The following is a 23,719-nucleotide window of genomic DNA, read 5'->3' on the forward strand; positions in this document are numbered from 1 at the left end:
ATGCCCTGTTTCCAAAGCTTTTTAAAATACATTTTATTTGGCTCTCCTTTGCTGCCAGATACAAGTCAAACACTAGAAAAAGAACACCCAGCTTTTTTTGTGAATATTTCAGTTTTTATGTTGGTGTCTGGAAAAGAAGCTATTTTTAAGGCCTCCCGGTTATGATGTCAAAAACAGCAGGCTCTAGTAGCAACTGTAACCGAGCCCGGCACCCCCCCTCGTCTGGCGATCCAAGTAAACCAAAACTAACATACATACCGTAATACATAAATGTCATATTGAATTGTGCATATTATTTACTTAAACTAAGTTACAGCTGAAAAGATACAGACTGATTAATGGTTAGAGTTGCATAAAAGAGGTAATTCTAAAGAAGCTCAAAATATGCTAAACAAAAGAAGCATAAACCTCATCTGAAATTTTTGTGCAATAAAAGGTAATAAACCTAATTTCTATGGAGCCTATCATAGATGTCTCCAAGGTTCTTTACAATAATGTTTCTTTAAGAAAACCATGCCTGCAGTTTGGCTGCACAAATATCCAAAGAAAAAGAGGGTTGCTGTGTTGAATGCAGTGCCTTAAAGAACGCAAAGGAATTAGTAGATGCTAAGTGAAATTAGCGTTCTAAGGTGTGTCATTAATACAGAAATATTGAACTCCCTGTTCTGCACATTATGTAAGGAATATGGACATCTGTAGTGTAATTTTGTTCAGTGCAGGACTAATGCAAGATATTTAAATTAATTCAATGCTTTGCAGCTAGGTGACCTGATATTGGTCTTATCTAATCTGGAATTTATTAAATAATAGATACTTATATTTGGAAAGTGAAGTATTGAAATGAAAAAATGACACAGTAACCTGTAGCTGTTCTATGTTCCTTTTTTTTATAAAACAGTTTTATGTGTACCATCCTCTTCAGAGGTTTTAGAGCAATTCCCAGAACAGAACCAGTCTTCATTATCAGCTGTTTGAGTGTCTGATGCTAGGAATGAAATGAAGGAAGAGAATGAATGAAACATGTTAAGGGTTGCTTTAAACCATCTTATTAACTGGATCTTTGAACCTAAACATCAGACACTAGAATATGTTTTATTGTTTATGATAAAGGGCAATAAGTATGGCAGACAGCCTTGAATTTCCAATTCAATTACTTTCCATTTTTTCTCTTATTAAGGATTCATGTGTAGCAGTGTAAATGTTTTGATACTTGGATACACTTTAGTATTTTTACTGTATATACTATTTGGCAAGTAAAGTTAAAATATAATATAAAAAAAATTCTGTTTATCATTTGTAGTAATCAAAAGCTGGTCTAGTCATAGATTGGCTGAGTGGGAGTTAACATTTGCTCAAAAAAAAAAAAGAAGCTATAAAAAAAGGTATTAAAAATGTTGAATCTTGAGTTCAGCTCTTTTCCGCTGTCTTTAGATTCTGTTAAGCCCATCTCTGCCCTGTGCTGGGCGGACAACATTCTATGGCCTCAGCCTATCCGACCTTGTTAGCCAGATGTCGAGTTTTGTAAGAGAAACAGTGACTCTCGACCCATGGTTTTACTACTAGGAAATGTTTTTCAACTTTAGGAGAAAGAATACCCAAGCTTGGGGCCTCCCTGCTGGTTCGTTCTTTGCAGTGGATCCTTATGACCCCCCATGAAAACTTGTATATGTTTGTCCTTTCTTAACCTGTCCTACCCCCTAAGCAGTTTTTGTCTTTATATAGATTATTGGTCCTTAAAGTATATATGGTGTAAGCAATAGTTTGGTCTTTACAGTATAATTTCTTCAGTTCTTAGTTATTTTGTACATTTGTAAAGTCAAAGAATTTAAAAGCAGCCAGAGCATCTGATTAGCAACCCGTTGCTCCTGTTGAGGGGCTGTTGACTGATGAATTATAAGCAGATGTAACCACTTCAATAATATTACAGCTTTTGGTCATTTTCAGGAGTCAGGAGTATGCAGATCTTTGCGCATACTGTACATTAAATTAAAGGCCGTCATTCCACACAAAGAAGGTTGGAATGGAAAAAATTTACAGCACTGGACCAGTCTTTTTAGTTGAGTTCCTAGCATATTAACTGGAATACCACACCTCATTGAATCTGTACCAAGAAATATAAAGCAGCCCTGAAGGTTAAAGTTGGACCAACACAATATTGTCACTAGCATTATAAACCTAATAAAGTAAACAGTGGATTAATATGTTAATGCATTTACAGTACAACTAGAAGAAGACTAAAATAGTAGCTTTTATTTTCAGGGGCCATCAGGGGAGCACTTTTTTTTTTTTCTTTCTCTGAGAGATGATGAGAAATACCTTTAGCTTTTACAACTCACATCTATAATAACTCCAGGATTCCAAAAAAGTAAAAAAAAAAAAAAAAAAAAAAAAACAATCCACTGGACTTTGTTTACCAAGTTTGACAATGTTTCGCTTCCCATCCAGGAAGCTTTTTCAATTCTAACTGTCTGAAGTAGCGTTTGAGTTCCAGGCTTATACAATGGCCCAAACAAAGGCCTTGTTATGGCTTAGAAAACATGCAAATTAAACCATAATAACAGGTCCACCCCTTAGTAATGGGGAGTCGTTGAGGTCATTGCTGACCTGCAAGACCCAATACTGGCGTATGCCTCTGAAAAGGGAGTTGTTGGCATAATTTTTGAAATGGCTGACCAGGCAAGATGTTTTGGTCTCCTGCATAGCACTGGGGGTCGAGATGATAGCAGGAAGAAATCAACTCTATTGCTTCATTGTAGGTTTTTTTTTAAGGCTCTATAAGCCTGGAATTCAAACCCTACTCCAGACATCTATAAACTTAGAAAACAAAGTCCAGTGGTTTGTGTTTTTTTTTTTACTTTTTTGGAATGACTATGACCTGGATGACTGAAAATCCTCACCAGCATAATTCCAGGGTTTGTTCTTTTAGACGCACAGTTAAGAAGTTATCTGGAAATCAAACCTAGCACCTTGTAGACTGAGGAATCAGGCTTGATTTAATGTAAATAAGGTACTTTGCAATCATTGGTAGATGAAGACCTGCTCCCCCAAGAAAGCTTCCCCCACTGTCATCAACAGGACAAAGACAATGTTAACCAGAATGATGATGAACTTAAGCAGCGCTGCATAGAGGAGTGTTCCAGAAATTTTCAATGATGATACAAGAGACAGAAATAACTTCTTTTGCCACTTGTTTTTCCTAAAGTTGTTCTTAGAGGGTACTACAGTAAATCATAAGGTTTACTTTGTCAATGCATGCATTCATAGTCTTGAACGCTTCCCTTTTCAAGGGACTGTATGTCACCTTATGGACCACAGTAAAAGCACGTGATACAAAAAGTGCACATCTGTATGTATTGGCCCTTAACCTCAGCATCGTGCACGAAGTATTTATGAGCGTGCAGCCGCTAAGCAGAACTCTGTTGCCATGCCACCTCTCAGTTGCACTCAGTCCTTTTAAGGTCTATAAAAAGATGTGGGTATCCTGGGAGACATGAATCTTGCCTCAGTTTTCACTCACTGTTTTTTTTTGTTTTGCCACATGCTTTTTCATCTCTCAACACTTCATCCTTCTGTCTCTTCTCCTCATCTTTTCTCTCCCCTCTAACTCGTCCCTCTGTCTTCTTTCCTTTGCCTTTTCCTTCTCAGGCTCTAGTCCTTTATTGTTTTCAAAATGCCCCAGCTGTGATGATGATGAAGGTGCGCAATATCAGGGGAAATCTGTGCGCAGTGTGTGTTGCCCTGTCTCATTTATCTTCCTGCACCTAGCTTTGGTTTAGTGAAGCGCAACACAGCTACACTCATTGGCTTTCAGTGACTGATACCTGGTCCGTATGTTTTTATCATAGTATGGTGTTAGTGCGACACTATGGGTGTTAGTGTGTTACTTGGGTGGAGAAAAGTCCAAAGAAATGTTTTTATAAAAGAAGTCCATAAAAAAAAAACTTTGCAAACTGCTTCTTATTTTTGCATTTAGTTTCTTTTAAATACTTTCACAATAATTAATCGTTTAGTATCAGTTCCGACCAACATAATCTGAGTAGATACACCAGATAGTATAGATTGATTAGTTCATTTAAAAGGAAACCGACCTGACTCGATGTAAATAAGTAATTCTCTTTCTTAAACTGAACCTATGGCTGCAACAGCTGCCATTCGGTGTTTGCAAGAACCAAAAATTTGGATTTTATATCTCTATTAAGGAATATTGACTTTGTCCTTATAGCTGAATCATAATAATTCCGGAATATTGAAGGTTTTTCCCCAACATGAACAGCATAAGTCCACAATATTTCAGTCAGATCTATATTTGGAGTTTGGCTGTCTATTCAAGGAATTCCTTTTAATCCATTTGCAAGGCTCGTGTGCTTTTTATCCAGATTAACTTTATAATTAAATTGTACTCTAGCTAAAAGTCAAAAATAGAGATACATTCTTATCTAAAATTGAATACTCGAGAGCATCCTGGTATGATGTTCCTTTCTAAAATCCACTCAACAAATATTTCCCCAAAGTCCTTGATAAGACATCAGTGTTTTTCTGTGGAAATATAAGATGGAACCTTATAGATGGCGTTGAAAGTCGTAGTCATCTATGAATGGTCGTGTTTTGACTCTGATGTTTACTGTGATTGGTTAAGTCATTAGATAATATGCAGGGGCTTGCTTTGGTGGCACAGTGGTTAGCGCACACGACCCATGTATGGAGGCCTTAGTCTTCGACGCGGGCGACCTGGGTTTGAATCCGACCTGTGGTCCTTTCCCGCAAGTCTCTCCCCTTCTCTCATACCCCCTTTCCTGTCAGCCTACTGTCCATTTTTTATGGACAGTAGGCTGTTTTTGGAGCATGTTACTGTATACTGAAATATATTTCTCAAACCTTTAATTGAAGTACTTCTATCAGGAAAGGGAGAAAATGCCCTAGTTTTAAACCAGGTAGAAGGTATTACAGTTATTAGTTCCTTCTGTTATTAGTTTCTGAAATTTTAATTACTTCTAATTATTTATTTTTCTCAGAGTATAAATGCAATGGGGAACAGAGTACCTTTTCTTTTACCGACCAAGCTGTAGAAGCATCAAACTTTATCTTGAAACCAGGCAAATTTGGCAAGAAGTAAGAAAATTCACTTTAGCTCGCTGTTATAGAAATGCAGTGCAGTGGCATCTCTAGGTCACCAAGTCTCCATAACAACAACCGAAACGCCTTGAACTTAATCATCTAGGTACAAATGCAGCTGTCTACAACAACCAGTCTAGCTTATTAAAAATTGTGAAAATATTTGGTTTTCTATTAAATAAAGCATAACCTTTGGCAATTTCTATCTTCATTTTGTTGTTTCCTACTTCAGCCTCCCAGCTATAAAAAACTAAAATATTTGTGTATAATCCTATTAGTGTATTAAAACATAGCAAATTAGGTGTTTGTTTTTCTGTTATAGCTATTGCCCATTATTTGCTATATTCAGACAGGAATTGGCCAAAAACTGTTAGTTTGAATTTGTATAGCAATTTGGAAAACCATTTGCCTCTTTTCTATTGCTCTGCTGCATGCTATTCTAAATCAGTTTATTAATAATCTTAGCTACACATTTTTATGGCCTATAAAGTTAAAATCTCATAAAAACTGTGGTGGTTATATATCAGCCCGTATGAGATGCCCTGCAGTGAGCGAAAACATCTCATACATTAAAATGGAAATAGGAAGAGACGAAAACTGCAAAGAAACAAAATGGCCCAGAGTTCATTGACCAACTTCCCGCATCAAATCTTCTCTTTTAAAGTTATAGTGGAGGATTTTTGTGAATTTTTGAAAAGACCCGCATTCTCCACTTTGAAAATAAATGCACACGCACAAACCTGTACCCTATTAAACGCAATTTTTTCACTATGTCAGGGATGAGCACGTGGGACAGCCTTACGTATACATATCACCAAGATGATTGAGAGTTAGGAGGGGTTATTTTGATGAAAAAGAACATCCTCCACTATACCTTTAAGATGTATTAATAACTGTGTAATAAATAATACATTTAATCTTGATACTATACATACATTAAGGGTTCTCACCCGCGTATTTTATCACAGCAGGCCGCTACACTGAAATTTTTCTCTGCTATTCTTAGACAACTTTTATTGTCCTGTTGTATACACAGAGTGTTTAAAAAAGAAAATTTTGTTTAGTACAGTATTTCTATCTAATACAGCAATTAATTTAACTATCCTCTTTAATTTAACTATTAAGCTGTACATTACCTGTTTTTTTGTTTGAAATGAGTGTGAGCTCTAGCTTATGCAGGTTAAAGCTTAAGCAATCATGGTTAGAAGAAAAAAAAAACATACGCAGTTTGCACTTTAACTGATATACTGCAGTTTAATGGGAAGAATATTAAAAGCAGTGCCCTCCCACGAAAACACAGCTGGATGAACGGACGTGAAACAAAGGGGGACGTGGGACTCCATGTCCAGCTGAGGATCCTGTGGGGTTTTTTTTAAACACCCTACAAACAATTTTACAGCGCATAGCTTTGTTATTTCTTTGAAATTCGCTGTTATTTTAACTAAAACTAATGGATAGCTGAAAATTGAGTACTTTGGTGTTTGTCTGTTTGTGTACATTGAATGGAAAGCCTGTAAGATGAGCAGAAATGTGGCATTCAAAAAATAGAACAAAGGCCATTCTTGCGAAATATTTCTCCTATATATTCCTAAATTTTAAATTGTTTTAGTAGAGGACAGTTATTTCCTGTCGGCAAAAGTAGGTTTTACAAGGATTGAAATTAATATGAAACCAGTGGACAGCAGTTGTTTATTCATATTGGATTATTCTCCCTCCACTGAACAACTGTACTTCAAATAAAGTATGTATTTTTCTTAATTGTATTGTCTTTTTTGTTTTTTGAATTATAATATAAGCTATTCACCATGGCCTCCAAAAAGTGTTCCACATCACTGTATAGTTTTGTCCTTATCCTATAAATCCTCATCCTTATGTTAACACCTGGGATTGAAAAAGTCTGTTTGAGATTATTACAACAAATTTCATCACAAAGGAATAAAGGAGCTGAGTAAAGCCAGTTTTCTCTATAGTCATATAGCCATAAAGGGGCAGTTAACCCTCAGAAGAAAGAAACCTGAGCTTATGCTGAACTGTCCTGCCTGCCTGATGCTAAACACATTCCTCTGAGCAGAATCCTCCTATTTGCCCCAGGTTTGAGTGCATTTATTCATTGTAAAAGCCATTACAAGTAATGAACTGTTTTACTTACAATTTATGTATTTAAAGAAGAGATTCAGATGTTTTTGTTCTTCTGTTGTTGTTGTTTCTGGGTTAATTTTCTTTTTTCATATGGTGGCACAGCACCAACAAAATATCTCTGCTATGCTGCTAAGCATTTGAGGAAAGCTACATCCTCCTCTCTCTCTAGATTTAGTCAGCAGAGCTTGCTGACACCTTCTGTGCCACCGGGGGTTTCCTAATTACCAGTTTTCAGTAGTCTCTCCTTTTCTTTTTTTTTACCTGCAATGTTGCCCTGCTAATGTTTTGCTATTCTCCGGCTTCCCACGTTGTAAAAAGCAGCAGTGAAGTTGAAAGGGTGCCCTGCGTCATCATTTGCGTCAGCAGTGGAGAAGTAAAAATTCGTCACTTCTTGTACATGCCTGTAGATGTAGTCTGTCTAAACTTTTGCATTAGTATTCTTTTTATGCTTGTGCTGCAAGGAGGCAATCTCTGTGGCAGGAAGGGGGTTAGTTTGCCATGGTAACAGCATTGCCTTTGGTCTAAAAACTCAAGCTGGGGATTATTCATTGATCAGACAATGATGTCTGAACAATACATACAAAGTCTTTCTAAAACAGTCATACCTTGAGAACTTTTTCATAATTTTTTATTTTTTCTAGTTGGAGTTTATTGTGCAGACCAACAGGAAAAGTATTAACTTATTGTAGGAGAATAGAAAATGGTTGTTTAATTATTTTTTTTATCTAAAAAGTGTGAAAGACTTTCTTTATTCAGTTTGTATAACAGTCCCCCTCTGTTATTACAACTCAAAGCCTTTCAGGGTATGACTCCACATCTGAAGCTTTTTAAAATGTTGTTCTTTTTTGAAAATAGCTCAGGCTCAGATGGATTATATGAGCAATATAAAAAGTAATCAAGGCTCAAGCTTTGCAACATTTTCTCATCAAGATTTACAGTAGGTCATTGCTTTGACTTGACCATTCTATCTGTACTGTTCCAACGCACCTATTACTGTATGTTCAGAGGGTAAGCTAGAAGGTAAATGTAATTCTTAAGTCTTTTGGAGGTTTTCTTCCAGGTTTTCTTCTGTAATTAGCTCCATTCTTCTTCTCTTTAACTTCTTACAGCTTCAGTCCTTGCTGAAGAGAATCATCACTACATTATGACCCCCAACTATTGTATGTTGGGGGGGTCTGTCCAGAAAGATGTGCTTTGTTGGTTTGCCTGTAAGCAGTGCTTCACATGCGGTCCATTAAATTTCTATTTTTCTTTTAACCAGAGCCCATTCTACTACATCCTAGTTGTGTTGGAAATTCCACTGAAAATAATACTGTTTTTGAACTTTATTGATCTCACATTGGAGAAATTTACCTCTGCATTTAACCCATTCCCTTGGGAAGCCATGGACTGCCATCGTGGGGCGCCCAAGGAGCAATCGCAGGGTTGCTTAGACACCCAGAGTGGCAGTTTGTGTGAGTGGATTTCGATCTCACAACCTCAGGATTCCAAGCTCTATGCCCCAACCACTAGGCTGCCACTCCCCATTTAAAGGTCTTAATGGATTTCTTTCCACTGTGGCTTTCTTCTTGCAAATCTTTCAATTGAGCTACATTTGTAACATACATTAGAAGTTTTCTTGTAATTATATCCTTTCACCAGAACCATGGATCACTGGCTCTCCATGAAAGTTAGGAAAATCCGAATAACCGTAGTAGATTTTTATTAATGTAATATAGGTAAGGTGGTGTGTTTCAGCTACATGATATCATCAGCTCGTTATTAACTCCCCGAAAGTTCCCTTGGACCTCTTGGCTGCTTCTCTAATTAAAGCTCTCCCTCTGTACCTAACATGTCAGTTTAGGTAAACAGCCATGTTTTGGCTATTTTATTGTGTCATACAATACAGAGAAATATTAACGCCGCACTTTTCGGAGGTTGATTACTAAACTATGAAAGATGCAGCATTTCTCTCCCAAATCAGCTCTGCACTACTATGTATTGTTTTATCACACCAAATCCTAAGTAAACATATCAAAGCATTGGTTGTAAGGTTACAAAATGGAAAATAAAAGCTCAAGGGCAGTCAGTGCTTTTGTAAAATATTTTTGTGATCTTTAAAGAGGTGTTCTTTGCCCTAGGAAGGGCAAAGATCAACAGCTCCTGTTATCCTGTGCCAGGATAGTATAGGCAACTAAAAAGGTAACAGGCCTAAAGAAATCCGTTAAAACAGTGGTCTCCACCTCCTGCCTTCATGACTGCTGGATCAAAGGCCTGGTAATGAGCCACTCATTTGATTCAGGTTTGCTGGAGCAGGGATGTACTTAAAGTTTGCTGCGTAGTTGATCTCAAGGCCTGAAGATTGAGACCGCCGCTTTAGAAAGATGATAATGAATTCCTCTGATAAATGATTCATCTATAGTTAATGGATGGATGACGCTCATGCTGTTGGGTTTTTTTTTTTTTTTTTTTAGATGATAATGAATTCCTCTGATAAATGATTCATCTATAGTTAATGGATGGATGACGCTCATGCTGTTGGGTTTTTTTTTTTTTTTTTCCATCAGATCCCACATCTTGCTGAAGGTGTTCGCATTCACGGTGAGAAAGTCACTGAGGCACTGAGGCCTTTTCACGATCGCATGGAGGCTTGCTTCAAACAGCTACGGGAGAAGGTGGAGAAACAATATGGCGTAAGGACTCTGGTAAGTACTTTTTTTCTGAATTCTGTGCTAGTTTTGTCTTCTGTTTTGTCACATGAATAGAAATATTCAAAGGTCCTTTGAAAAAAATGTAACTATCAAAACAGAAAAAAAGTCGACATCAAACTGAGTTAATGTAATAAGTAGCTGTTCTGCCGCAGTTGACGGCCAAACCCAATGATTTCAGACCAACACAGATCTTACCTGTCATCAATGTCAATGCAACAGCTCTGTTATTAGGAGTACCCTTTCTTTCATATTTGTAAAGATTTCTGGATCATCCATCCATTCATGCATCTTCTCCCACTTAGTCCTTGTCAGAGTTGCGGTGGGGCCGGTGGCTGTATCAGGCAGTCTATGGGCGAGAGGCAGGGTACACCCTGGACAGGTCACCACTCTGTCGCAGAATTTCTGGATCAGTGGCCTCATAATAGATGTGGTCCAAGCAAAGGCAGTACCAAAAAGTGTTCCCCTACCACATGTTGGAAGGCCAACTTCTGTGAAAACCAGCCATTACACCAGTTCTTTGAGAGTAAATCCTAAGAGTAAATATGTGCCACCATTACCTCAACCTTATCTACAATCAGAGCAATCATAGAAATGTGTTTTACACTTGAGCCATCCATAGTGAGAGGGATAAATGGAAGAAAAAAAAACACTCCAGACATATGGTTAGAGAATTGCTGGAAATCTTTAGTGTAGGGTTATGCAAATGCAATGGAAGATTAATTTATTTTATATACCTTTATAGCAGTGTTGATGTTTTTAAATGGAAATGTCATTTTGACCTTATATCTTATATAATAATCTTGTTGTTGTTTCTTGTAGTTAGATAGAATTACTATCCTGTGTGTCAAGGTGTGCTAATAGATGTGGATTGTAAGAATTTTCTATTAGATTAAAAAAAAGAGTACACATCTGAATGCATTTCTTTAACCCGATTTAAAAAAAAAAAAAGATTCCTTCAGAAATGTTTAAATCAGATTTAAATAACCTCAATTAACCCTGTTTTTGTTGATGTTTCATTTTAGTTTCAATTGAAAAAAAACTACATTCCATCTGAATATTGCCCAATATATTGTATCAAGAAATTATTAGGACCTGTCTGTCAACATGTGGTTTATTGATGGGAACACCATATTATCCTTTGATTTAAAGAAACTCAAGAAAATATGAGAAACAAGGTCACTAACATTTATCAGTCTGATCAATTTCTAAGGCTTTGAGTTCCAGCTAAACCACAGTGGGAGGTTTTATTCACAAACGCAGAGCAAAATTGTGATGGAGCAATTGTGAACATCCCCAGGAGTTAAATTACTCTGAGATTATATGTGATTGATTCGGAAAATAACAAAACCACAAAACAAACCGTAATAAAGCCTTACATGTGTCTGGTAAGGTCAATGTTCAGGATTCTACAACATTTCAGAAAAAGAACCTCTTCAGTTAAGCATGTTGTTTGCAGTGATACTATCAGTGCCAACCATGAAGCTGCTCTGTCTGCCCCTGAGTCTGTGATTTTTAGCTTAAATATGTCCCCTCAAGCTATGCAGAAAAACAGCGATTCAGAGACGCCATATCAAGATCGATCTCAGAATGGGTTAAGACATGACATATTCTATGTCATGGGTGGCCTAGTCAAAGTCTGAATAAAATCTGTTTGAGATTTTGTAGCAAATGTTTAACTAACCCATCAATGCTCAAACAGACTGGAGTGTTTTTCACTTAAAATAAAGTGTTTAAATTCAAATGTTTGAAGTTTAACAGAAGAAATTTGCATGGCTTACACGTGATCAAAGAGCTAATTCTGGTGCAAATCATTTGGTTTTTATTTGGAAAATGTAAGTTTGACGTACCTAGATGGGAAAGGCATCTGAATCCTCTGAGATTGGCTTTTTTAGGAGGTTAAGTAGACAACAGCAGTAAATCTTAGCTTTGCTGATAATTCACCAGAGAAATGCCACACTTGAAAGTATAGTGGATGGTTTTCTTTTTCCAGGTGGATCATCAAAATAAGTGGTCCTCCTAATTTTCAATCTTTCTGGAGATATTTTAAGGCCGTCCTATGTGCTCGTCTCCATTTTCACTTACTGTTGGCGAGTCTGAAATAGTGGAAAAATAGCAAATCTTCTTTTGGAAAAAAGGCTTGTATGAGCGATGCAAACTGAAACTTTTAAACAGACAACGTGTACAAGGAGGAATGGGCTCTTGCACACTCTTGCAGGCTATTAATAGGTATTCCCTCTCTGGAGCAGGTACAGGGTTGTGCATGTGCATTTGTTTTTTTTTAGGTGGAGAAAGAGGGTCTTTTAAAAAATTCATGAAAATCCTCCACTATACCTTTAATTCTAATTCATCCAGCAGTGCCCTGCTTTTTGCCTTTAAGGAACTGGCTGCGGAAATGCCTCTAAATGTGCATCATACATCATAAACAGGGGAATTGAGGCATCTTTTTAAAACTTTCTTCAGCAAGAATGGACACAGACTCCTCTAGCTCATATTATGACATAGATTCATACTTGAGTTTTTCTTGCATTTCCCCTTTTAAAAAGAAAATGTATAACTAAGGGTTATACATAAATCCACATTAGAATGTAAATGTCAAAGCAGAGTAAAGTATATAATTTTCTCTTCTCCCAGTGGTATCATGAAGCAGTCCCATAATGTTAAGAGCAAGCGTCAGGGCTGGGATAATAGTTCAACCCTAGTTGGTAAAATTATAACAAATCTGACAACCACATGATTTTTATCTTTCTTTGCAGTAAAGAATTTTATTTCCCCTCCATGCCTTTTCTTTCAGCTGATGTCAGCTTGTCTGCAGCCAGTTGATCCCAGGAGACTGCTTCTCATTTCTCCTCTTCCTTTTACAGGTTTAATTGTTGCTTGACCAAGCATTTCCCTCTACCCTGCTAGAGGTAGAGAGGTGCTCCCTCAGTTAAAGGAAGAGGGCGGCAACCTTTCAAATTGGAAAGAACTTGGAGCTTCCTAGGAAGTGATAATAAGCCCTCTCTGTTAGATATGTTATCCCTTCCCTTGCATGGAAACAGTCTTTAAAGCTAATGGGTTTTGATAGGTTTTTTATTTCCCAGGTTCTGGGATGTTGATGAGAGGGTATTGCTGCTGTTGATGAAGAACTAACACACCCTTCATATTTATAGCTTAGTTGTAGAATAACTGAATTAAGTAGCTTTAACAGAGAAATTAAACACAAAAACATTTACCCTTTATGTTTAATTGTGGAAAAGTCTACCTAAATGTGTGCGAAACTACAGGTCATCTAATTTCCCTTTACGAACGATAAAATATTTTTGAAATGAATTAGCGCTGAAGAGCAGCCTTATTAAATTAACATAAGATCACAATTTTTGAAAAATAAGAATTTGTGCTGTGTGTGCAGGTTTTCCAAATATTTATTAAACTATAAACTTGTTTTTATTCTATATTTTTGTTTTTATTCTGTATTTTGTGTTACTGTCTATTAAAATCAATATTCTAACAGTGCAAATGTTACATAAAGGTCTGTGGAGCCTGTGTGTGATGGATCATTCAGACAACTTACTGAAATGCAATAAGAAATTTGATAATATAGTGTTTTAATAAATCTTATTGTTTCGCTTCTCCTCTGTTGTACCAGCCGACAGGTGACGAACGACGAGGGCCTCGCCCTCCCTCCATGGTGCGCTCCTTCACCATGCCCTCCTCTCAGAGGCCGCTGTCCGTCGCTTCAGTTACCTCTATCTCCTCTGATAACTCCCCCTCCAGGCCTGGATCAGACGGGTAACCTAGGTTTACTTTTATCCAGGAATCCCCAGGGGGGACTGCTATCTTTAGTGTTCATTAGGCAGGTTCCAGGGTACACCCTGGATAAGAGACCCTGTTCATCACACTGGGAAAATGGCAGGATGCAGACACAGTGTGTTAGAGTGTACACCTATGAGGTTTGTGTTACGAGAGGTCTCGCCTTAAGTGGCTGGCTTGTCACAGTCAGCTGTTTCCAAGAATTAAATTGAAGAAGAAAATATGACGGAAATAGATGCACCAGCCTAATGTTACGCCATAGACTATTTAGCCTCATGCCACGCTCCATTGATGCAGTAATCCCTGTCAAAGGAGCCCAGAATGTATATTGAGTTTAAAGTCATGCAAGACTTTGCAGTAAGCCAACATTTTTATTAATAAATCTATTTTACAGTTGGAATATTTGATATATAATTTCCTTAAAATCAGAATACACTGTTTTACTTCATTCTAGTCCTGCATCTAATGATCATTTGCCAAATTATTAATCTGTCAATTATTTTTTGGATTAATCAATTAATAATCCGATACGAAATAATTCCCTAAAGAAGATTTTTTTTTTTTTTTTTATTTAAACGAGGTGAAACCAAAGCGCTTCTGCTTCAGGGGTTCTGGATAGAGCATATTGACGGATGAAAATGTTTTTTATCATCATAGATGCAAAATGTTTGCATAATTTTCTTTTTTTTACTAAACATGCTAAAGGCATGTTTTAGAGACTCTATACTCTTATTAACGATTACTAAAGTAGTTGACTATTATTTCATTAATCGATTAATCTGATTGTTCCCATTTTTCAAAGTTTATTAAGCAGATAAGTGTTTTTGAGATATTCTAATTTTTGCACCTGTACAGGCTAGAATTTTCAAACTCTTCACAGTCTTTTTGATCATTTGACATATTGTTTTTTCTTCCCATCAGCTTTGCCTTGGAGCCCCTTCTACCAAAGAAGCTGCATACAAAGTCTCAGGACAAACTGGACCGGGACGAACCTGAAAGGGAACGCAAAGAGAAGAAGAAGGAGAAAAGGAACAGCAAGCACCAAGAGACTTTTGACAAGGAGCTCAAGACGGCAGAAATGACTTTGCAGCCCCCTGAAGCCGTCATACTCTCAGAGACGGTAGTGTTCGGTTTTACATTTCTGTTTTCTCTTTTTTTATGTCTGTTGTTATCCTGTGAAATGGGGCTTTGTGTATAATTAATCTGTGGATAAAAGCTCTTTATGCGTTAAATTCAGTCTCAGTCAACTTCTAGTTAAGTTCCCACAAGATCTCGAATAGATTCTTTTCCTACAAAAGGTTTTCCATACTTTCAACTTTCTATAAACATGTCAAAACATTTTCAAAACTCATTTGTAGAGTTGAACTCTTTCATTAGTTCTTTTTATAAACAAAATCTCCATGTAAAAGCATTATATTTCTTACTGTTTGTGGACAGAAATTGCCTCCGTAGTTTGCGCTGCATGTCTTTCCTGGTCCCTCCCTCATTTGAATTTCACCAATGACAAAATTATTTGTTGATGTCTCCAGGAGTCCAGAGTAGCCCCAAGGACCTATTTTTGCATATTCCAATTGAAGCCATAATAAAAAAAACAATCATGCATGTAAATGATTATTACTAACCACAAATAACAGCCTGCAACCCAACAATCACTTTTATCCAAATGAGTTTCTCCTTTAGGAATATAAATAGCTGTTTTTAATATGTGACTGGAATCACACAGCAAACCCAAAGGAGTTAGGAAAATATATGAAAAAGTGTTGGTATTGAATAGAATGGAATTGGTTGTTCAATCTGAGCGCTTAGTAAAGACCTCATATCTCTATTTTCTTCTAACGTAACCTGACAGATCAGCCCTCTGCGGCCTCAGAGACCAAGGAGTCAAGTTCTCAACCAGATGGCTGGAGATCGCCGTCTCTCCGTCTCACCAGGACCTCCTTCCACCAACTCCACCTCCTCACCTGGCCCCCCACCCATTACACCAAGGAACAAATCCACTTTTAACCTGCACACCATTTCAAGTAAGAACAGTCTTCACTCTCGGTGCTTTTAATCCTCTCTTCAGTACGACGCTCTCCCAACTTGGCAGGAAGATAAAGCAAAAGCTTTACTTTTAGCAGCAGAGCTAAAACTCTGTGCACGACACCAAAGAGATTAAATGAGATTTGGGTTCTTTCTTTTGTCTTCAGTTTGTCTGAGTTCAGTATTGCTCAGAGTTGTTGCTGGCTCTTGTTTTATCAAACGGAGACTATCAATGAAAGTTACTTCTATTTATTAGCTTCAATCCTCCAGAGCAGCCAAAAGATAATAAAGCTGTAGAGGTGGGCCTCAGGTTCAAAAAGGACAGTCTTCAGCCCGCTAATGTCATACATGTTTTTTTTTTCTTTATTTCTGCTCATCCTTCAGCAAACTTATGTTCCGTTTGAACAACTCAACAAACAAGTACTGACCAGAGTACTGAACTGAAGAAGTACCAGCCCGAGTTTAAAAGATCCGAAGAATAAAAACAGAATAAGACAAAAAAAAAAAAACTTCCTGTTCGCATTAAGTTGATATTCAACTACAACTTTTAGAAGAAAAGCCTTAACTATATTTAATTATAATTTAAAAACTTTATTATCCAGCTATCTTGAATGTAATTTGTAAGTAATAAAACCCAAATAAGGATCATTTCGATTTGCTAAAGTGGAGGATTTTAGCAAATTTTTGATAAGACTCCCCACTTTTTAAAAGTTGCTGTTTGCATTGCTCATACAACATTACTTTCTAAAAGAAGGTTTACAAATTTCCTACTATGTCAGGCGCACCACCGGTAAGTGAAAATGGGGACGAGCGTGTAGGACGGCCTTACGTAACCATATCACTAGAATGATTGACAATAAGAGTATTTATTTAGATGATCCACCTGGTAAAATAACATCTATAATGGTAATGTAGATGTAAGACCAGCATAGATTATTAGGGGTTATTACTTTGAGTATTGAAGCCTTAAACTAATTATTTTAAACAAAATACAGATTCTCAAATACAATTTTGATCAAATCTCATCTCATGTCATTTTAATATTAACTTATTAAAGTTCCCCCATTCAAGTAATACTTCACTCCTATATAATGTCCTGGGTAGGATTACCAGTTGGCACTGTGGTTCTGAAGATTTAACCTTAGACCTCAACATATCCAAGATGAAAGCAGTAGTAATGGATATCTAGTAACCACAGACTCCAATCTTGATACACAGCAGGAAGTATTAAAGTTCTTGTGCTTCTACTTCTATGCTGACTTCACCCAGAATACATTTACCTCACACCAGGTGGGAAAAACCCAACAAAGACTTTACCTCCACAGGAAGTTAAAGCATGTTCACCTTCACCCTTCAGCTGCTCTTAAAACTTTACAGGTCAGTGATAGAAAGTCTCCCAAGTATATTTCCTCGATGGTTCTCCAGCGGCTCCTAGGAGAACAGGAGTGTCCTAGAGGGACTGTTATTGGACCCCAGCTGGCCTCTCTAACGAACATTAAAGGCTGAGTTACAGTCACACTTTGGGGAGCTGAGAAAGTCTGGAGCTTAAACAAGAGCTATAGGCGTTTATACTTAATCCTTACACTGGTACAAAGGGGGGTAGTACACTGCATAACCAGGGAACAGGTAGTAAGAGAGAAAAAAAAGCCTCACACACCCAAAAAGTCTGTGTTCTGATCCAAAGCAGTATTTCTAATTAACTTAATAATGTTTCTTGCAAACTTTTGGACTCAAAGTAAAAATTGATGAGTAGAAAAAACAGGTTTTTACCTCTTTGGAATGGATACAGAACTGTAAAACTTTGGATGGGCTCTAATTTCATCATAAAATCTAACTATAGGGATCACATACAAGTTTATCATTTTTCTTATGCTACTCTCTGCTTTCTTTTTATAATTATTTGTGTTTGAATGGTCTGCATCTTGTTCCTTCTAAAGGGAGCAGTGTGCGTGGTCAGCGAGGTAAAAAAATCCAGAGGTGTATGAACACGCGTTGGGAAAGCGCAGGGGGGTGGACCTGCAGGCTCTCTTTGAGCAGCTGCTCAAAACAAAAGACAAAAATATTTTGTATTTTCCCCCTAATTCTTAAAGAGAATTTGTTGAGGCAATGGCGTAAATATTGTAATTACGGCTGTATTATTTTTTTGGGGGTATATTAATATCATGCATGTTTATAATAATCAGCTTTCCAAATGAGAGATGCTTAGTGAAGCAATGACAATAAAATCCTGTTTTATTCTCTTCTTCTCGCCCACTAAGCTGAATGTATTGTTCCACCTCTAGCAGCTGGTCTCAGTCTTATGTCCTCTGGCTTCCAGCCCTGCTCTTCCAGATGTCCTCATGAATTCTGGTGATGTATGTCTGCTGATGTTGGCTTTTTTTCCTCTCAGGTCTGGAGCTGAACGGGATGGGCTGCAGCGACAAGGCTGAGATCCCTCCTCCTCTGCCGCTGAAAGGCAACGCCGATTACGGCAACCTGTTCGATAATCAAGACTTGACGAGTCCCTCAACGCCTCCTCCACCCCCACCACATCAAAGAGTAGGTGTTTTAATTAGGGCTGAGTGTAACTCCTTAATGATGCATAGCACTTGGAATGAAACAAGCGTTCGGTACTCGCACTTGACATTTATTTCAACCTCCTTCGCAATTCCTTCACACTCCATCCCAACGTGTCTCTTCTTGTCTACGCATGTGCAGCTTTTACCATTGAATTTAGTGTTTTTCAGCTTTTCTGTGTCATATGTCACAGAAGAGCGTAGGCATCAGTCAGTTAGCAGCCCATCCACGCTGCCGTTATTTATGCCTGCCCTGCCTGAAGGCCTGGTGCTCAGGCGTGATTGATTGGATGATTACTTTACCTCTCACATTCATCAGAAGCTCTTCAGCCGTAAATCAGTGACTCATCTCTCCACGCTTGCTGACTTATACTCAAGCCTGTCCTCTTCGTCTCGCCTTTCCTGGGCCTTACTGTTAACTAACCTTATTTATCCAGTGTCACAGTCTGCGGACAGGTAGTAAAACTGAACACTGGCACTCAGGCTGACATTAACGCGGTCGGAGCACATGTTCTGGGGGGTTAGCGACTGCCCTTCTTCATTTACAGGCTTTAATAGAGGAAGAAATGCGGTCAATGAGAAGCATCTTTCATCTGATGTCAGAGAAACCAGGTTAACCAGTGGAAACAATCTGTTTAGACTGAATAAAGAATTGTGTCTGAAGCGCACAAACAGAATTATGTGAAAACCCTTCTCCTCCATCTTTAGTAGTAGGATGCAGCACTGCATATAAATCTATTTGTTCTGCAACGGTTTAAGATTAGTTTTTACAAATACAAAGGGGGAAAACAGCCTTATGAAGACCACAGAAGCAGACGGATCAGAGATGAAGTTGTTTAAAGGGTGAGATTATTAACAATAAAATGATTTCCCAAGTTTTTTAGCATCTCATAGCACCTTTCAGTCAGAATGAACTTGGATATTATGATCTTACAGAGAGGAAATGGCCTTCAACCTTAACATAAAGAGAGGCTTTAATCAGAAGTAGCTAAGTGGTCTAATGTATCTCCAGAGGAGATAGTCACACGCACCAATATATTGGTCTGTATGGAACCTGGCAAAAAAGAAAGAAAATTGTTCAGAGGAATCCTTAGGATGTTTTTTTTTTATTTTACCACTAGTATTATATGAGAAATGTACAACAAGGTGTTCTGATCAGCTGCAGCAAAATGAAAGACTCAAAGTGGTAGAAAAACAAACGCTGCTAAATCTGCAGGGAGTAGGGATGGGTTTTGTTGTCACTTATCAGGATTCAGAAACATTTATTATCGTGATAAGAAGTTTTGATTTATGAGGTTACAACAGATTTCGATTACTGATAAGGATAATGTCAGGATTGTAACTTTTCATGTTTTTTTCCTGCTGTCCGTGAAATCATCGCTAGATATCTAGTTCAAAAATAAGATTATATACAGAAACTGTGATGAAATCATACTTTTTTCTGTGTGTGACTCAGATTAATCCTATATCATAATGTTTATCATCTAAGAGCATACAGTTGCCAGAACTTATTCTTTTTTTCCCCCAAAGATTTCTAGTCAAGAAGCTTTTCCTCAATAGGGACAGGGAATCCTAGTCAGGAGGGAGAGGGAGACCACTCAGCCTTTGAGCGGTCAGTTAGTGGCTCCAAAACACGTTGGACTGGGAGAGAAGGGGAGTGTTGGCCTAGTGGTTAGATTAGGGCGCTTGTGCTCTGAGAAGGTTGCAAGTACCCGGTTCGATCCCCACAGACTGCCACTCTGGGTCCCTGAGCAAGACCCTTAACCCCACACTGCTCCCCAGGCACCACACAATGACAGCCCACATAGTAGAGTTACATTTCTACTATGTGAGATCAATAAAGTTTGATTATTCCTATTATTAGAAGAAACTTATCAACCAGCATTAAAGATGCAACCAGAGATCCAATGAGTTGGTTTTGTTCAATCTAAACATTTATAAGCATTTAGGTTCATAGGTGTCCCCCTTTAAACTGTCTGGCTATAAACTATTCTTAGAAAGAAATGGTAAAAAATCTTTAGTAGAGATCTGGGAAACCATAGTTCTTTTCACTGAATATCCCCCACTTTATCCTGGACTATTAAATAAACCACTAAGAAAGAATAGTTTGAAGTTTCCTCTGTGTAAAATGTGAAGTTTTAACCTTTTAATAAAATTTTAAATGTTTTTTAAGTTGTTGCAATGGTGTATTTGCGTGATGGCATCAATCAATAGCAACAGTAACAACTTAGGTCTGGTGACGTGTGTCACAGCATGCTCTACAACCTGTCAGTCTACTGCAGATCAACACTGGTGTCTTGGGAGTGTGGAAGTGTTTTGTACCAGAATCTCTCCACAAGCTGCAGCTGCTCCCAGCTGCATTCTGGTCTCTTCGCAGTCTGACACATAACCAAGCTGCTAACCTGTATTTTAGTGCTTTGGGTCACAATAGAGCAACAACACTCTTAAGAGTTTTTTAGGGAGCAATGGCGGCACGTTTCTGTATTTTGGATGCTAAACGTTGTTGTTTGGTTTTGTGTGTTTTTTTTTTGTTGTTGTTTTTTTTCTTGTCCCCATTTTTCTTTTACAGATTAAGTTGACAGTTTTCTTTTCTGCTTTTAGATAATTTCCTCATCAGGAAAGGATCCATATGTTAGCACAGTTTGGTGGTCTTAAAATTGACCTTTGAACAGATCTGACATAAGTTTGTAACCAAATAAGAACCTTTTGTATGTCAGTGCATACCAATAAGAAAGTTGGTAGTGACCTTACCTCAGTTCCCAACTGTATGTAGGAACTGAGGTAAACTAAACTAAATCAGTTGTTTTTCACCAGCCAATGTTTTGCACCAGCTTTGGCAATCAAGTTATATTCTTTGTTCTACTTGTTCTTCTCCAATAAATTATATCTAACCACATATCGGAGCATCATCAGGCCCATATAGGACCAGAATAAATGGAGACATATTTTGAAGTCTATTAGATTATGAGTAAAAATATTTAAATGAATTTTATTTCCCTATATTTTAGAATAAGCATCTTTAAAGAAAAGTTAACTGACACACAGGGGTTTAAGGTGGTTTGTTAAGATGTAGAAAATGGATTTAAGAAGCAGTGAAAAGGAAATGCATGAGTTGGAAATGAAGGAGCAAATAATAAAAAAAAAAACCCTAACCCTAACCCTAAACTTAGACAAACTTAATTGAGAGAATTGAGGGATACAGAGAGTGTATACAAAATGAAATTACGTGGCTTACAGCTCACAACAATGAAGTAAACATTACCAAATATAAAGTGTAGCAGTTTAAAAATAATGGTGCAAAAGGCAATAACATAAATTACCATGGAAAGATTCAGTTCAGTGCAAAATAAATATGGTGTAAAATGCAGTAGACACTGTGTCCTATTTAAAAGGATTATAGAAGTTTTCAGCACGTAGTGAAAAATGGATGCAGAGTCAAGTTGAGAGTTTAACAGTTCAACAGTCTGATGGCAGCAGGGGAAAATCTGATGCTGGACCTGCATCGAATGCTGCAAAGCCTCTTCCCAGAGGGCAGCATGGAGAACAGTCCATGGTGGGGGTGTGAAGGGTCACTGATGATGTTACGGACTCGGGACAAGCAGCACTGGGATGAAATGTCCTTAATGTGCTGATGATGATGTATTGATGATGACGACTTACAGTCATCATCTTGTCATTATTTTCTGCTTTCAATGCTTTCTAAATTAAGTTGTTTTGACAAGATAAAATAATTCCAGGTTTTCTTTTCTTTCTGTTTTTGCAGCACATTCCACCTCCTCTTCCTAGCAAGACGCCCCCTCCACCGCCTCCCAAGACCACCAGGAAACAGGCCTCCATCGATTCAGGAATTGTACAGTGAACAAAGACGCTGACAGAAAAGCTAAGCAGCATACTGACAACAAAACAAAAACATCAACAGTGAACATTCCCACCAAAAAAAGAGAAAGAAAACAGGTTGTTTTCACCCACACATCCCTCACTCCCGCTCCCAGCTTGACAAGATGAATACCTCACCGCAGCCCACCCCCTCTTATCACCCTTAACTCTCTCCTTATGTCTTTCTGGCTCCGTCTCCAGCAGGGAGCGCGTTTCACAAATGACTAGTCACTGAACCTGTAGGTGCAGTCTACAACGGCCACTTTACCACTTTGCGCTTTTTTATCATGACATAAGATTGTGCTCAGACAGATAAGCTTCGACCAGCAGCTTCTCAATACTGACACACTCTCAAGTAAATGAGAGCAAAAAGCATTATTCCTGTCTGTTATTCATATTCCCCACTATGTACAGAGGTATGTATATATTTTATTTTATTTCAGGATTCTTTGTATGTTTTGATGATGACTTTTTTTTTTTGTATTAACACATCTCTAGATTAGTTGCATTTATATAAAACAAGAAGGGCTTGTAGGTTTGAGTTGACAGGGACTTTGAAGAACCTATCATGAGTTTTATCGGTTAAATTTTCGGGGTGCACATCCTGCTAACTCTAAATCCATATATCTGCACATCATTTAGATCATGTCCTTATTTGCTGTAACCATGGATTTCAATAACATTGACTGTTTCTACTGTTTTCACTACTGACATGACTTCTGAATAAACGTTCAAATGTTATGTATTTTTAAAAATGGGGTTGTCTTCCTCATTATCTCTGCCTGCATAGAGAGAAGCTGATATTACATCTTTGCACTTTCTAAAGGACAAAAAAGGAACAAACTTAAAGGGTTTATTTAGTGTTCTTCTTAAAATAAAAACTGATCAGTAAACCTTTCTGCTTCCTTGATTTGCAGCCATCACAGCAGCTTCTGCATTTAACAAAATGTATTTACCTATGTTCTTAGAAACAAGTTCGATCAGTAAAGATGCACTTTATACAAAACTGAAAAAACTTAAACATTGTGCTTTACCCTTGAGGAATAGCTTGTCAATCTCTTCGCTACATCAAAGTTTTATAATATCTTTTTTTACTGCTTTTGTACAATCAATTCAAAAGCAACAGTTGAAGGTCAGGACCAAAAATTGTTTTGTTAAATAGCTTTTCTTTCATTTTCTTTTTGCATTTCAAAGCTGGATAGAAGTCATGTCCTCGCCATATCAGATTGAATATTTTTTTATGTTATACATTTAATATGCGGAACCTGCAGTCTGTATTATGTGGTGACCTCTTGGCTATTTCAGTCTTTCAGCAGGATGCCTGAGGATGCTTTCCTAATCCCAAGAAATGCACCAATACCAACAGTAGTTTCTTACTCACCAGCAAAAGGAAAAAAAAGGTGGCAGTGACAAAAAAAAATGGTAGAATATCTCAATCTACATGCCGCGATATATTTAATCGTCATCTCTGAGTTTCTTCTAATTATCTTTGTTCGAATGTGTTTTATCACAGCTAGCTCCTCTTGTGCCACGTTC

The 23,719-nt window shown here is 37.6% G+C and overlaps 1 protein-coding gene across 1 annotated transcript in view; it reads left to right on the top strand.

Annotated features, from left to right (window-relative positions):
- The window catches only part of dock1 (dedicator of cytokinesis 1), a 255,571-nt gene extending 232,509 nt beyond the window's left edge, over nt 1-23,062 (top strand). The window contains exons 47-52 of the mRNA XM_015375901.1: nt 9,798-9,935; nt 13,567-13,709; nt 14,652-14,850; nt 15,580-15,751; nt 18,142-18,290; nt 22,071-23,062. Coding sequence (XP_015231387.1) covers nt 9,798-9,935; nt 13,567-13,709; nt 14,652-14,850; nt 15,580-15,751; nt 18,142-18,290; nt 22,071-22,166 — 897 coding nt within the window. The 3' untranslated portion in view covers nt 22,167-23,062. The remainder of the gene's footprint in view (nt 1-9,797; nt 9,936-13,566; nt 13,710-14,651; nt 14,851-15,579; nt 15,752-18,141; nt 18,291-22,070) is intronic.
- The last annotated feature ends 657 nt before the right edge of the window (nt 23,063-23,719 follow it).

Source organism: Cyprinodon variegatus, unplaced genomic scaffold, assembly GCF_000732505.1.
Source record: "Cyprinodon variegatus isolate N-32 unplaced genomic scaffold, C_variegatus-1.0 Scaffold127, whole genome shotgun sequence".
NCBI classification, from domain to species: domain Eukaryota; kingdom Metazoa; phylum Chordata; class Actinopteri; order Cyprinodontiformes; family Cyprinodontidae; genus Cyprinodon; species Cyprinodon variegatus.